The 16,282-nt window shown below is 54.7% G+C and overlaps 1 protein-coding gene across 1 annotated transcript in view; it reads left to right on the top strand.

Annotated features, from left to right (window-relative positions):
- Window positions 1-16,282, top strand: part of LOC110587774 — a 134,370-nt gene that overhangs the window by 9,028 nt on the left and 109,060 nt on the right. The window contains exons 4-10 of the mRNA XM_044915264.1: window positions 1,042-1,112; window positions 2,822-2,987; window positions 3,073-3,207; window positions 3,837-4,017; window positions 6,031-6,161; window positions 11,508-11,611; window positions 13,826-13,991. Of these exons, the coding sequence (XP_044771199.1) occupies window positions 1,042-1,112; window positions 2,822-2,987; window positions 3,073-3,207; window positions 3,837-4,017; window positions 6,031-6,161; window positions 11,508-11,611; window positions 13,826-13,991 (954 nt within the window). The remainder of the gene's footprint in view (window positions 1-1,041; window positions 1,113-2,821; window positions 2,988-3,072; window positions 3,208-3,836; window positions 4,018-6,030; window positions 6,162-11,507; window positions 11,612-13,825; window positions 13,992-16,282) is intronic.

Below are 16,282 nucleotides of genomic sequence, written 5' to 3'. Positions count from 1 at the left end.
GCCTGGGTGACTGGGGAGATGACAGACCCTCTGCTGGGGGAGCGGGGCTGGTTTTCAGGAGAGCGAGGAAATAGGTTTTAGACAAGGTGAGTGAAGATGAGCCACTTTGAAAAAGTGAAATCCAAGGGCAGGGAAACCGTTCTGTATGGTACTATAATGGTGGATACATGTCACGGTACGTGTGTGTAAACCCATAGAGTGCACACCACCAAGAGTGACCGCTGGTGTAAACTATGGGCTTCGGGTGATGACGATGTGTTTGTGGAGGTTCATTGATTGTAACAAATGTGCCATGCTGCTGGGGATGTTAGAAATGGGGGAGGATGTGGGATGTGGGTATGAATATATATGAGGTATGTGGGAAATCGCTGTACATTCTTCTCAATATTGCTATCAATCTAAAACTGCTCTAGAAAGAGTCTGTTCTTTTAAAAGTAGTATCGGTCATATTAGGGAGGCAGTTTTTAGGGGTGGTCTTATTTTTCATCTTTAGGGAGTCCATCTTCTTTGGCAATAAGTACACATGCGCGCGCGCACACACACGCACGCGCACACACATGCACCCATGCGTGCACACACATGCGCACACGCACACACGCGCGTGCACACACACACGCACACGTATGCGTACGCCCACGGTGCTTTTGGGACATCCAAGTGTTTTATTCATGGTGGGCAAAGTCTTTTTTTTGTTTGTTAGTTTGCTTTGCAATCCTAACCTATTTTTACTGGATAGCTGTATGAATCTTTTACCCAAACTTCCAGGGCCTTTTGGGCAAAATAAGAAACTAGTGAGAACTTTCTGAACATTTATCAGCGAGCGGTAGGTCCTGGTTGCTTTAACTATTTACCCCTTGGAGATATTTGGCATCCACCACCTAGAAATAGAACCTTCTGCTCAAGGGAAGGATCTTTCTGCCTACCTCCCACATGGGGCCAAGTATCATGCTGGGCCCCAGAACTGCTTTGTGTGTGGGGTACTAGTGAGGTCCTGGGGTACCCCAGGAGAGGTCACTGACTCGCGGGTGCTTTCTGCTTCAGCTCCAAGATTTCCAGGTGACATCTATCCTGGGGTCCAAGGTGGCAGTTCTGAAGGACTCGGAGAACTTGAGGTAAGACACTAGGCCTTGCTCCTCATGGGACCAGACATGCGAGTCCCGTACCCTCCCCCCACAGCTGCCAGGTGCTGGATGCACCAAGTTAGATTGGAAGAATGACCCCCCCCCCAACCCCGCCTTAGGTTTTGACCTTGTAGGTACCCAGACCAGATCACTGATGAGGACTGATGTAGGATCCTTGAGCAACTCTCAGTAGCCTCGGGTGGCCTTCCCTTACCTGGTGGACGGAACTCACCTCCTATTTCCCTGCCCATCACCCCCAGCATGTCTAGATTTTATGTTTGCCAAGCACTCTCCGGGCATTGTCCTTGAGTGCATTCTGGAAGACACTGGATGTGTTCCGTTAAAGCCCACCCCTCTCTTCCCTGTCTCTGCTGAGATGGGGGTTTTCTTAGAGACCCATGGCCTTTCCCGTCCCAAGCTAAGCCTCCCTTTTGTGACCTGGCCAAGCCTGGAATTCTCTCTCCGGCTTGTTTCCCAGGACTCCCTGACAGTGGCCTCCGTGGCCTCAAAGCTCAGTCCACCTGCCAGACTGAAGACAAGCCCATCTCTGCAGATTCCTCTTCCTTTTTTATTGCAAATTCATTTGTTTAAAAAAATAAAGCCTTTGTGCTGGGGTGCAGGGATGGGGGATGCTGCCGAGGGGCAGATGGATCCCCCTGAAAGGCTTAGGGTGGTCTCCTCCACGGGAGCAGTGCGGGCTATTGTCCTTGGGCTCCTCATCAGAAATGCTAAGTCAGAGGGCTGGGGGTTGTCAGATCCTTGAGGCCAGACTGACATTTGCTATTCTGGAAGGGGCGGGCACCGTTAGCATTTCTCTAGGGCCAGGCCTGAGACCCAGGGGGTCTCCAGCTGGAGCTGGAGAAGGGGCAGTGACCTCCCGGGGAGGTACAAGTAGGGACACTTCTGTCCCTCAAAATTCTGCCCTGCTGGCTCACTGCTCAAGTTTGGCTCTGTTCTGTCCCCACACACAACTGTGGGGACTTCACCGCCCATCACCTCCCCCCTCTCATCCCCTCACCTGGCAGATGCAGGACACAGGCTCCTTTCGGCCAGGTGAGGGGTGGCCGGATGAGCATTGGGCCGAATTCTGGTCCCAGCTCCTCCCTAACTTGCTGTATGATCCCCCCGAGTAGCTCCCCCTCTCTGGGCCTCTTTTCCTCATCTGCACAGTGATGGAGTCTCAAGTCCTGGGGTTGGGGGGCAGTTTGAGACCCATGACACTGGAGCCCACCTGCCTGGGTTTGAATCCCAGCTGCTGTCCCGAATGTGACTTACATTCTGGTCCTGAGCCTCCATTTCCTCCTCTGTAATGTGGGTGTGGGGGGGGGTGGGGGAGTGCTAGGTACCTCCCCGGTGGGCTGGGAAAATGAGAATCTTTGGAGTTCAGAAAGGTCTTGGAAGTGCAGTTTTCTATTATCTGAGGCTGGGCACACACAGGTACTTTTGGGGCAAGTGTTAATAAGCCCGGGGGCAGCTTTGAGCAAAGAGTTGGCTGCCCCTTGTGTTTGATTCAGAAGTTGCTGGGGAACCCAGCTGAAGAGGGAAGCAAGGCTATTTGGGAAGATGCAGGGGGGTTGGGGGGGGCTTCCTTGGCGGGCCGACCTAGAGCAGGAGGAGCAGGGATACCGTGGCCCCCACAGTGAAGAGGTGGCCTGGTGCCTTGGAGGGCCTCTGCCTGACTCCCGCCCGCCTGTCCCCAGCGCTGCCCTGGGCCGCCACCCGCTGCGCTTCATCCTGCAGGCAGGGCGCGTGGCCCGCCTGTGTCCCCGCCGCACAGAGACTCGCTGGGCGCTGAACGTGAAGCGCGCGGTGCTGAGCCTCCTGCAGGGGCGCCCGGACGCCCGCGGCCCCCAGACCCTCGAAGAGGTGAGGCCGGGGGGAGCCTGGAGGGGGTGGGGGCAGGGGGCTGACAGGGGGCTGACATGGGGCTGATGGGGTCCCGCCCGCCCAGGTGGACGTCCTGGGCAGGTGTCCCACCACGTACCAGCCACATGGTGCAGGGCTGCGCAAGACCAAGGACCTGGCCCGCTGCTCCCTGCGCAGAGTGCGCTCCTCCCTGCGCTCCCAGGCCCTGCCCTGGGAGGAGGTAAGTGCCCCCAGGTCCTCCCGTCCCCTCCCCCAGTCCCATCTTCCTTCCCCTCCTCCCTCCTCAACTGCTCCCTGTCCCATCTACACCATTAGTCCCTTTCTCTCTGCTTCCCTCCAAACTCCTCTGCTCCCACCCCTCCTCCATCTCTCCTCCCCCTTCGTCCTCCCTTCTCCCTTCCCCACAGCTCCTCTCTGCTGCCTGGCCCCCCACTTCCTCTCCTCCCCTCCTGTCCACAGCTCCCTGCAGAGAACGTGTTTTGTAAATAGCACCTTTCTGGGGAAGGATAAGAGGTGATCCTCGGTGCCCGTAACTACTATTAGACAAAGTCTTGATATCTGGCAACCCATGCAGCTACCTCTGCTGTTTTTCATTTTCCAACTGAGGTTTTATGACCTGTTCCTGGGACTTTCTTGCTTCCCTTGTGCTCGCCCTGCCCCCGTCATCCTTTGCTTGGGCTGGGGGTACTACAACCCAGGTTGGGGGGAGGGTGCTGAGGTCCCGTGTTGAAGCCCCCAGTGCGCCCCACCTCACTCCCTCCAGCCCTCCAGGGGCCCCATCAGCTAGGTTCCTTCACAGCCTGGGCCTCCCCTGAGCCCCTGCCTCTCCCCGCCCCTGTGGTCCAGCAGGCTGGCCTGGCCTCCCACCTGACGTGCTTCCAGAGTTTCCAGGCTGGCGTGCTGAGTGTGGCCTCTTGCACGGAGCTGGACACCGTGCGGCCCCTCTCTGAGAAGGCAAGTGGGGTGCAGATGCAGACGCTTTCCTCGCTCACCCTGCTGCGTGAGATGTCCCTGGATCCGGCCGTCACAGGTGACCAAGCGTGGATATGAGGACCCTCAGAGGAGCCTTGAGACCTCCTTTGGTGGGGGGCTTAAGCAGGCCTAGGCTCTATCCCTCTGTCCCTGGCTGTCTTGAACCTTTTCTGAAAATGGCTATCATCAGGAGAGTCAGTCTCTTTCTCTAGAAGTTTCTCTAGAAGTTTCTGCTGGCTCAGCTGGCTCAGGCTTGGTCTTGACCTTCTCCCAGGGTGTTTTCAGTGGAGATAGAATCTTCTGGTTCCCTGCTTTTGTGAGAGAATTCTACCTTCCCTCTGATGACCTGACCATTTTGGGGGGCAAGCTGACTCAGCTTTCCTGGTTTTCTGGAAATCTCTGCCAACACATGAAATTCCCTGGAGCTTGACTCTCCTCCAATTTTGCATGGAAAGAAAGAAGCAAGGCATGCATCTGAGGGAAAAAGATAATTTTTCATGATTGAAAAGGTTTCTCTGCATAATAAAAATGCTTCTTACTGCTAACACTTGGGAAGGATTTACTTGGGCCAGGAGCTGTGCTGAGTGTTTTATGTGGATTATTTAATTTGGTTTTTATTATGAGCCCATTAGGAAGGTACTGTTATTAGTTACATTTTCAAATAAGGAACTGTGCCTCCAAGGGGTAAGAGGACTTGTCTGAGGTCACATGGCTAGTGAGAGGCAGAGCCAAGACTCGAACCCCCAGCTCTGTTCTGTAGCCCTGGCCGGGAGCCCTGTGCTTCTGAGCCCAGGCTCACTGCTCCACCTTCGGGAGAACCTGGCAGGTGGGACCAGAGCTCTGCAGCTTCCCAGCATCCTCTCTGGCTCTATGGAACACTGGCTAAGATCCCAGCCTGACCTGCCTCCTGAGCTCTCCCTCAGGCACCTTGCTAGCCGTGACGGGGCATCTAGTTGTGTCTAGTCGGATCTTCACTAAGATACAAGTGGTTTTGTTTTTTTTTAAAGGTTTTTTTTTAAATTATTTCTTAAAGCTTTTATTTATTTATTTGACAGAGAGACAGAGAGGGAACACAAGCAGGGGGAGTGGGAGAGGGAGAAGCAGGCTCCCCACTGAGCAAGGACCCCGATGCGGGGCTCAATCCCAGGACCCCGGGATCATGACCTGAGCCAAAGGCAGATGCTTAACTGACTGAGCCACCCAGGCGCCCCTAAAGATTTATTTATTTTGAGAAAGAGAGAGAGAGAGAGAGAGCGTGTGAGCAGGGGGGAGGGGAAGAGGGAGAGAGAGGGAATCTCAAGCAGATTCCATGCTGAGCACAGAGCCCCACGTGAGCCTCGATCTCATCACCCTGCGATCACGACCTGAGCCGAAACCAAGAGTTGGACGCTCAACCGACTGAGATACCCAGGCGCCACATACATGGTTTTATTTTTATTTTTAAATTAAAAAAATTTTAATTTGTGTGCTGTACCGTTAGTCCATTTAAAGTGAACAATTCGATGGCTTCTAGTATAGTCACAGAGTCATACACCTACCATGGCAACCAACTTTGCAACGTTTTCGTGACTCCACAAATTTCACACCCGTCTGTCATCACCCTCTGTCTCCCCGAGCCCCGGGCAACCACTGGATTTGCCCAATCTGGACATACCAGGTAGATAGAATCATATAGTATGTAACCTTCTAGGACTAGCTCCTTTCACTTAGTATGTTTCAAGGTTTGTCCACATTGTAGCCAGTGTCTGACCTTTTTATTTCTGATTAATCTTTGATTGAGTGGATGGACTTTTCATGTTTTCTCTCTCAATCCGAAGAGGGCTTTGGAGGTAGCCTATTTGACTATCGCTCACAGATGGGTATAAAGGGTGTTTCTTTCCCATCTTTTGCTGGTAGCAGCAATGCTGCCATGATTTTCCTTGTGCATGTCCCCACCGCCACACCCCCACACCCCTTGTCGGAAACATGCAGAAGGAAGCATTGGTAGGGTTGGGGGCGGCTCTCATGGGACCTCCTTCTTATTCTGGCATTCCCCCATATGGTTCTCCCCATCTAGTGCTTCCCATATCAGATCCAGACGATGGAGATGTAACTCCAAGCAGCCTGTTGTACGAATGGGAGGAAACACAGTCTCAGGCTACGGTGGTCACAGTGGCCGCATCACTGAGGAAACTGTGCCTGGCTCAGACCACGAGCTTTGAGGTAAGTGCTTTCTCCAGCCTTAAGCCAGAATCTGGCCTGGGTCCCTGAGACACCCTGTTCTTTTTTGCCAAATCCTTTATGGTCTATCCTCCTAGATGTTCAGGATCAGGGCTGCTACGTACAGTTGCACAGGTTGTGTACTGCACAGCTGTGCCTGGTTACAAAAGCAAAAGAAGGGGAAGAGATCTAGCTGGTGTGTGCCAAAACTTGTGCCCCAATACAGGTAGGAGATGAGCAAAGAGGAGGCCTTTCTTTCATCTCCTGATGGGCTCTCAGGCTGGCATTCTGAACACAGTAGGGATGTGGCTGAGTGACCACTTCAGACTAGGGGTCTCAAGCAGAAGACACTGGAGTTGAGACCTGGGGTGGTCTCTTTGAAATCTAGGGGGAAGGAGCTCTGAAAAGAGCTTGTAAAGGAGCGAAGTCTGGAGTCTGAGCCCTGAGGATGGGTCTGGGGAGCAGGCCGCCCAGCCTCGCTGGAGTTGGACAGTGAGGACCAGTGGGGCCGGTTCCCGCAGGGTCTCATGGTCAGGATGATTTCTAGAATGTTCCAGGCACATAGCGATCTTTGTCCCACCATCCCTACCATTCACAGCTCTGGGTGCCACCACCAGTGACAGTTTGGACGACTTCCACTGCAGCCATGATTTCTGCCCCATCTCAGAGTTGCTGCTAACTTAGCGTGGAAGCCAGGGCTTCTCCTGGAAGGCGTGAGAGATAGGGGGATTTTTCTGACTCAGGCCCTAGTGCCTGTGTGCTGAGAAGAACAGAAAGGGGTGTTTTTCCTCTGGTCCCGTAACAGCCTGGGAGGGTTCACACTATCCTTGTTTGTTTATTCCGGATAATACCCGTTTCATTGGCTGCTTACCCAGGACCCAGGATTTGGGAAACCGAAATCGGTCATTCAGGGGATGAGCAGAACTGGGGCCCCGTCTCCAGCCGTAGGCATGGTGCTGAGTATTCCAGGCACACCCTCGCCCTCCAAAGCTCAGCTTTCCTGGCAGCACTTGGGCGTGGGGGCTTCTCAGATACACAGGTGCCCAGACCCTGAGCCTCGATATTCTGACCTGGCAGGTGTGGCCTGGGAACTGGCATCTGGGTGCGCAGCTCTGGGTGTCTCTGTTTCTCTGGTGGAGTAGGGTACAGGACGATGTTGGGAGGCCAGTGACCAGCCAGCCATAGCCCTCAGAGCCAGGAGCATCCTTAGGCTGGAATTCTTTGCACCAAAGGCCGTCCTGGGTGCCCTGCCTTGGTGAGGTGAAGCGTTTCTTCGGGAGTTTGTGGAGACCGGGCCAAAGGCATCCAGGCGGGGGTGGGTTGGCCTTCATCTCCAGGGGTGGGGCTGAGATGAGCAGACCCCTGTGTCCTGCTCGGCTTCAGGAGTGCCTGGAGAGCTTGAGTGGGGACACCCACATACCTGTGACCCAAATATGCTGGGCCCCGAGGGCTTGGGGGACAGGTAGAGCAGGGAAAGAGGGGGAGGGGCAAGGAGGCTCTGGCATGGGCTGCAATTTGAAATGATGGATGGCCTGGGAGGCCTTCCTGGGGAGGTGACCTTGAGTAGGGGTCTGAAGGACCTGCAGAGTGGGCTGTGTGGATGTAGGGTGAGAGTTGGGGGCGGGGGCAGAGCACATACACTCCAGGGCGGGAGCTGCTGCTGGGGGAGTTCAAGGCTGAGTGGCAGGGGGGCCGGTGTGGCTGGAGCCTGGTGGGGAGGCGCAAGAGGGGGCCCTTGGCAGAGCACACAGATCACTTTTTCTCAGGGTAGTGGGGAGACTTGGAGGGTATTGTGCAGAGGAGGGAGGTCACAATCTGATGTGTGTTTGAACGCTCACACACTGACCAGGGCTGGAGAACAGACTGAGGGCCAGGTGGGACGCTGGGAGCCCAGCTAAGAGGCTATTGCAGTAACGCGGGGAGACATGACATGAAGGACGGTGGGCTGGGGGGCAGGTGGGAGGTGGGGGAGAGAAGGATCAGATTCAGAAAAACACTGAGAAAATATATATTTTTCATAATATATTGAATATGTAGGGAGACTATATTGATTGTATTTATTGACTACATATTAAGTATATAGTAAAATATATAGAATACACAGACTATATTATATATGTATATACTGAGTGCATATTGCACGCGCACACAGACACTGTACATTTTGTGTACGTATGGATATATAGCGGAGACACCTGCAGCTGGGTCTTCACTGTTTCGGGAAGTGGGAACCGGGCTCCCAGCTTGTTGATCCATGGGCCTCACCTGGGGCTTTTGCGGGAGTCAGAGAGCAGCCCAAAGGAAAGGGGCCATCTGCCTCACAAGGTGGTCCTCCAGCCAGTAAGTGACCAGGCCAGCTGTCAAGCCAGGCAGCCTGACCCCACAGCAGGGTTCTTACCTTGACATGACTGGCCCCTTGGGCCAGATCATTCTTTATTGTGGGGGTCGTCCTGTGCATTGTAGGATGTTAGCAGCACCCCTTCCCCCGTTGTGACCACCGAAAGCATCTCTAGGTGGTGCCCAGTATCCCCCTTTGAGAACAGCCGCTTTATTTGCTGAACCTCCTGACACACTGGGAAGCCCCAGGACAGGCCCGCTTCCTCTCGTCTGGCCCCCAGAGCACGCTCTGACCCCCTGCCGCAGGCCTGCCCCTTCCCTCCCGGAGATTGGCAGCACCGGCCCCAGAGGGCACAGGACGGCTGCTCTGTATTTATAGCTTGAGGAAGGAAGTGAATTGTTCCCACTGGGGACGTCCCCCGGGCTGGGGGTGAGTTGCTGAGGACCTTGTTCCTGAAAATGGCTTTTCAGGGATGCCTCAGTGCACACCAAGCAGCTCCTCGGCCCCCCGGAAGGCTGAGGGCACCCCGCTTGGTTGCCCAGGGGACCGACCTCCCCGGCTGCAGCGTGGAATGCCCTTGCCCCTCCCCATTATTGGTGGGCAGGAGACAAGATTCGTTTTTCGGTCTGGAAACAAAACCAGGAGTCTGTTCAGTCGAGAGCAAATTCCCCAGCCTGACCCTCCACAGAGAGGCCCAGGAGCTTCGATGTGGGGGGCAGCGGGCTGCGTAGCCACGAGCATCAGTGGGCTATGCGGGGGGAGGCCCGAAGAGAAGCAGGGAGGATGCCAGGGAGAGGGCACAGCTCACGGTTACCATCCAGTATTCTAGGAATAAGAAGCCCAAGTCTCGGGTCTTTATTAAACACCAATTGTATATAGCCAAGGGTTTGAGAGACTGTGTAGACCGTGGTGTATCAGAGCTGATGGTGGGAATCCAGCAGGCTGGTTGCTAAATGCAGCCATTATTATCGATTGGGTTAGAAATAAGTCCCGTTAGAAACAAAGGTGGTGAGTACTCAAAACCGTTGCCTGCCCGTGACCTCCATGCTCAAGGTTGTTTGCACCTGCTGTCGTGGAAATCGCATGTGCTCTGGTGCGTCCGTGCGGCTCTTCCAAGTCTGCATGCCGTGCCAGCACACGGACAGCTGGAGAGGGGCCACAGCGGGAGTCGTGGCACCCTGGAAATCAGCAGGTGCTACAGATCAGGGCTTTCCTTTTTCTTGTGTTTTTTTGGGTGTTTTCTTTTTGTTTGTTTTGTCATTCCCCCCAAACACCCCCACGCCCCGCCAGCCCGGAAGACACTGGTTAAGAGTGTGGGTTTAGGAGCTAAGTGGCTTGGGTTCAGTTCTTGACTCAGGGGTGAGACTACTAACACCTGACTTAGGTGCTCAGAGAGTCGTGAATCTTCTCTGTTAAGTGGGGACAGTGACAGCTGCTCCCCAAAGGGCGTTGTGAAGGTCAAATGGGATGATGCATGCACATGGCCTAGAATAGTGCCTGGCACACACTCTGTACAAAGTGACTGGGGTTGGTGGTGGTGGTAGTATTGTGTGTCCTTGTTCTTAGTGGATAGGCTTCTCCCTTCTCTCCCTGCTGGAGAGGAAACCGGAATGAGCTGCCGAGATCCTTCCTGCCATGCCTGGCTCTGGAAAGCTAGTCCTGATGCCAACACTTGGGGCTGGAGGCCTGCCTGGAGGAGGAGGAGCATACCCGGGTGGACACCTGCCCCCCCCCCCCCCCCAGGTGGGAAGATGCCTGCCCAGCCAGGCACAGCGGTGTGCATCCTTGCTGGAGGACATAAAAGCATGCGTGTCTAAGCCCAGAGAATCTTGGGTTCTGCTGGGGAAAGCTGGAAGGAAACAGATCTGACCCATCCAGAAGGCAGGCAGCAGGCCTGGAATCAAGAGGCCCCGGGGTAGCTGGCCCAAGCTGGGGGGACAGAGAGTCTTTAAGGCCGACAGCAGTCAGGGCCAGCCGTGATGGTGGCAGTCACCCCCCAACAAGGGCCTGGCTTGGGTGTTCTGCACAAGGGAGCAAAGGCAGAGCTTAGGGTAGCCACCGGCTCTGCTAAGAGAAGACATGTTATGGGAATGCTGCGTGGACCCTGGGGTGGAGGCAGGCATGCTGGCAGAGAGGTGAGTGGGCTGAGCTGGCCAGTGAGGGGCCTGTTTGCAGCCTGTGTCTTGCTGAGCCAAGCTGTGTGCATGGGAACTGGGTCCCCACCACTCACAGCACGGGAGGCCCGAGGCTAGGCACACTGCTCCCAGCCCCAGCAGACCCCCTGGCTGGCCGGATGTGTGTGGGGGGCTCATTCCTGGCCTTGGCCAAGCCTGGGTAAAGCGTGGGGGCTGCCAGCAGAGAGCGAGGACCAAGCCATGTATCTCCTGAAACCTAGGGAGTGCGTGCTCTGAATACAGTTCTTTATTTCCTTGGGTGTATTTGGACCCTCAGCAGCTGTGCTGGTCAGGCCTGCAGACAAGGGATAGAACCTGCAAAACCATTCTTAGCCATCTCTGCTCGTAATTCTGAAAAAACGTTCTTGTATTTCTTTTTCTTGTTTATTATATTTTTTTCACTTAAAATATTAGAAAAGATTGCCACCTCACTATATGAAATCTGCTAAGACTCCTTAGAACAACTAGATCGTGGTCATGGTGAACACTTACTGAGCTTTTATCAGAGCGTAAAGCCCACAAATGCAGATAGCATGTCTGTTTTTCTCCCCACCGTGTCCCTAGTGCAGGGCCGACACATAATAGGCACCTAATAAATGCTTGTTAAAGAATAAAAATGGCCCAGCCCATGTTCCAGGGATTCCCTGGAGAGGAGCCCAGACATGTGGCCGCATTCCATTGGGTCTCAGGACACCTTAGGTGGAAGATGCTAATGCATTTCCCACTTTCTTTGCAGTCCTGCCTGAAGGCAGGGGAATGGCTGAGATGAGCCTGGGGCTCCCCTCCTCCCCCGGGTTGCCCGGTCTCTCATGCTGCCCCCCCCACCCCGATTCCCAGGCCGCAGAACTGTTCCTGACGCTGGTGTCCGAGCTCCAGGGCCTCTCCCCAGATGAGCTGATGGCACTCTGGCGACAGTCTTCCTTTAAATGCCGGGACAACTGGTAAGGACCTTTCTGTGGGGGGGGGGGGGGGGGGAACAGTTCTGCGGCCTTGGGGGTGGGGGGGGGGGCCGGCTGGTCTTGACACTGTCCCATGTCCCCACTGAGGGATGGATAGTGATATCTCCTTTCCTCTCATCCCTGGGATATTGACTTGTCCTTCAGTCTGGGGATGGCTGCCAAGAAGGTGATTAAGCGGGGAGCTTGGAGGTTCCCACGGGCCGAGCCCTCTTGGGACTAAAGCTGAAGGGCCTGGCAGAATAAATATAGGCTTTGTTCTCTCTCCAGACTGGGACCCTCTTGCTGAGAGCTGGAATTAGCATTCCAATGTGCCTTGGGTACCCCTCTGCCCGTGGGTGGGGGTGCCGGCCAGGCTGGGATCCCACCACCTGGATCCTACTGATGTGGGGCCAGCAAGGGGGTGTATAGAGACCCCCGGTGCCAAGGGGGGTCTCCGAGGAGCTCTGTGAGCTCGGGGCTGTGCGGGGGGGGGGGAAGTGTGGGGCTCCTTCCCAAAGTCCAGCCGCTCTCCAGGCCCCTGAGATCCAGACGTCTGGGACTTTCTCAAAGGCTTTCGAAAAGATCTCTAAAGGGTTAGCAGCTCCAAAATATGAAAAGGAAAAAAAACCCCTGCAAAATGAGCATTACCAAATGTCTAACTGAATGACTGCAAAACCAAATGGCTAATGCATAGTCACCTTCTGAAGCCTTCTCTCTGTATTCTCTCATTTATTTTTATTTTTATTTTTTTAAAGATTATTTATTTGAGAGAGAGAGTGTTTTGGGGGGAGGGGGGAGTGCAGAAGGAGAGGGAGAGAGAGAATCTTAGGCGGGCTTCATGCTGAGCACGGAGCCCAGTGCAGGGCTTGATCTCATGACCCTGAGAGCATGACCTGAGCTGAAATCAAGAGTCGGACACCCCTGTATTCCCTCATTTAACCCCCACAAGGACCCCCAGGGGGTAGGTGGCTTTATTGTATTTCCTACTTTATGTTTGCGGAAGAAATCCAAGGCACAGAGGAGTTAGGAAACTGGCCCAAAATCACACAGCAGAGTTGGGATTTGAACCCAGGTGGTCTGGGCTTCTTCATCCAGTACCTGTGGGCTTAAATAGAAGTGATGTTTGACTGAGGCACCATTTTTAATTATGTCTGGTGTAGGCAAGGGCCTGGGGTCTTCGGGAGGAACTGCCCGTTTCCACGGTGACATATACCCTGTTTGCTGTTCTGGATTTTCCTAGAAGCCCGTGTCTCCCGTGCCCATGTAGATGTTGGGAGTCAGGGAGGCGGGAGACCCATCCCAAATCTAGGAGTTTCTGACACGATGGATCCTCTTGAAATTCTCTTGCTTCTCCTGCCGCCTCCACTTCTGGCCGGGCGTGGTTTCCCAGGGCCCACATCTCTAGGGAAAAGAGGAGTTGCAAGGGTGGGAGGTGGGAAGAACAGGTAGGTTGTTACTCAGATGAAGTGATGTCTATGTTCCCAAGGACTCCTGGGCATGTCGGGGCAGGCTCATTCATCAGCATTCCCATTTTCCAGATGAGCAAACTGAGGCCAGAGACCGTTTACAGCAGAGAGTGGGTATGCGGGTCGGGGTGGGGTGTCAGGTCCTCTGCCGTCACGGGTGTCACTCATCAGGGTGGTGGGGGACCCTGTCCACCCACAGCTGTGCACCCTGCTGGCTCACGGTGCCTCCCATTTCTGCTGTGCCCTGGGGACCCTCCTCCCATTCGGTCACATCCCTACGCAGAGCCACCATTGCATAAAAGTTAAAAATCTTTTCTGAGCTTCTGAACCTTTCTGCAATCTCAAAAAAGAAAAGAAGAATCCTGATGTGACCTTGGGCAGAGAACACGAGTGGCAACCTGCTGGCTGTTGGTTCCTGTTGGATGGCAGGGGTGCTTGCTCCTTGGTGATCGTGGCAGCTTTTTGCAAGTGGGCTGGACTCGTGTTGCATGAAGCCGCTGTTTCCTGGTGGGGGGCAGACCTACCAGGGTTTGGACTGGGCTGCTCTTGTCCCCGTGGACCCTAAAAGCCAAGGCCCCAGGCCCGCCTTGGCCCCTTCCAAGGTGTGTGATCCTGGACACGTGCCCATCGCATTTCCTGGGGCCTCAAAGTGTTCCCCGCATGACTGGAGTCGGCCTCGACATGAGGCCTGGAAGGCGCGCCGCAGGTGTGGGCCACCTCCGTGACATCCCTCGGTGTCTCTCGATCTCAGGCAGCCGCTGGTGGACGCCCTGCCCTCCTGTGGCACCGAGCCCTGTGTGGGCCTCATGAAGGACCTCATCGTGTCCGGGGAGGTGGAGGTGGACGAGATGGAGGCGTGGCTCTGGTCGCTGGCCCTTGTCCCACAGCCCACGGATGCCATGGTCCACACGCTGCTGGTGAGCCCCTGTTCCCCCACCCGGCCCCCCCTCATCCTTCCCCCAATTGGCTGCTGATTGGACACAGGGGGTGACCTTCTGTCGGGGCCTTGTACCAACCCCTCCTGGTACCCGTGGGGACAGACCAGAGAGATCTTGGGTTCGAGTCTCAACAGTATTCCCCCCCCCAGCTGTGTGATTCTGAGCAAGTGACCTAACCTCTCTGAGCCTGTTTTCTGATCTGGAAGAGGGGGATAGAACAAGTACCTCCCTCGTGGGCTGGTGGTAAGACACAGGATGATGCGCGTAAATCGATTCTCCCAGAGTCTGAGCACTTTAAATGAGAGCGGCTCTTGTTATTGTAGACAAATATGTCTACTGAGTCTTGAAACCAAGAAGCGTGTGTGAAGGTGGGCCGAGGGTTTGCAACAACCCGGGGGTCTTAGTTAACCCTGATGAAGCCTCTGGGAGGTAGGTGCTTTGATGGCGCCCGTATGGCCGGAAAGTGAGGTCCCAGGAGGCTGGCAGCTTGCCTGAGGTGGGGCAGCTGGTCCCCTCTTTCTCCGCAGGGTGTGTGTCCTCACTTGTCCTGGGGGCACCATCACTTGTCACCCCTCACCCTGCTGGGCCAGGCTGGTAGTGGGCAAGGATTTAAAGGACACCAGCAGGGAGCAGGGGTGATCCAGATTTGGATCCCAGTTCTATCCCTTACCATGATGATCTCCAGCCAGGCACTAAACTTTTCTGTGCCTCAGTTTCCCCATCATGGGGTGGGGGCAATGCGTAGGGAGACTCTGTAGATGAAGGAGTTGTGATGTGTGCCAAATGTCATGCATGCAGCAGGTGTCAATGCTGTGACCCTTGTCAGGGATACGCAGTGAGCAGAGCCGGCAGCGTCCCTCGGCTCACAGAGCCCAGGATCTTTGTCACCTGCCTCACCTGTCCTCCACACCAGAACTGACACCTCTCTAGACGGGTTTGCTCGTTGTCTTGTCCGGTCCACAAGGATGCACATGTGCTGGGCGCGTGCAGGGCCTGGGCTGGGGGTGCGCGCTTACTTTTTGCAGCCTGACGGGTGGGGAGAGGAAGGGATGAGGGGCCAGGGAAAAGAGGGAGGGGCGAAGAGAGGGGTGGAGGAGGGAGATGGGAGGCAGGCAAGAGAGTATTTTAATATACTTTTTATTGTGGAGTGATTTTAGGTGTTCAGAAGAGTTGCAAAGCTCATACAGAGTTCCTGTGTGTCCGTGGCTCAGGGTCCCCAGTGTTAACATACAACGTCACCAGGGTGTATTTGTCACATCTGAGAAACTGACATTAGTATGTTGTTATTAACCAAACCCCAGCTGTTCAGATCCCACCACTTTCCCCACAATGTCCTGTCTGTTGCACAGTCCCAACCAGGGTACCCCATTGCGGGGGGGGGGAGGGGCGTGTTTTAAATTACACATTAAACTACACAATAAGGAGACTGTGCTAAAGTGTTCCGTTTGATGGTTTTACACCCGCGCAACCACTCCTAGAAGAAGATTGGAGGACATTTCCTGCTTCCCCCCACTTTTCATGCCCCTCTCCATCCGTGACCCCAAAGGTCACGGGGATGCTGACCTTTTTTGGCCATCACTCAGTTTTGCCTGCTCTTGACCTTCACGCTGTGAACTCACGTGCCCCTGGAGTCCGGCTTCTTTCTCGCGTTTTCTCTGTGATACGCGTCAATGCTGTGCGTGCATGTGTGTGCGTGTGCGGACTCTGTTCCATTTCTGGGCGGCGTTCTACCTCTTTGCCATTTCTTCTCTGAATGGTGTCTCTTAAAGAACTGGAGTTAGAAGGTTCTGGTTTGGGAAATGCAGCCTAGCCGTCTGTCTGAGCTAGCGCTTCACCTCCCCAGTGTGCTGTCGCTTCCTGTTTTTGTTTTGTTTTCTACCAGCTTTGTGGTTTGGCCTTTTGGGGAAGGTTGGTTTGGGGCAGCATGAGTGAGCGTTCAAGTCCAGTGGAAAAGGGAAATCGGTTGTAGGAGGGTCCCAGACTTGGGGATAATTTTATCTTTTCATCTTTAAACATCAAAAAAGCGAGTGAGAACATGTTAAGCAGACTTGTTTTCACTGAAGCATAACCAAAGGTTTCCTAAGTGAGAGATTTTTGCTTTAGGAGCTGGTGTTCTGATTCCTGTGAAGTCAAGGAAGGCTGACAGTTCGGGGCAGCCCCCGGGGCAGCCATCCACCCAACGGTCATTACCGTCCAGGCTGCTCTGGGAGCCCTGGCCTGAGCCTGTGAGTCCTGGTCCTGCGGGTCCCGGGGAGGTGAGCCCAGGGGCT

This window comes from Neomonachus schauinslandi, chromosome 5 (genome assembly GCF_002201575.2).
Source record: "Neomonachus schauinslandi chromosome 5, ASM220157v2, whole genome shotgun sequence".
NCBI classification, from domain to species: Eukaryota; Metazoa; Chordata; class Mammalia; order Carnivora; family Phocidae; genus Neomonachus; species Neomonachus schauinslandi.
The sequence above is the reverse complement of the archived record's forward strand: the minus strand, read 5'-3'. Positions and strand labels throughout refer to the sequence as shown.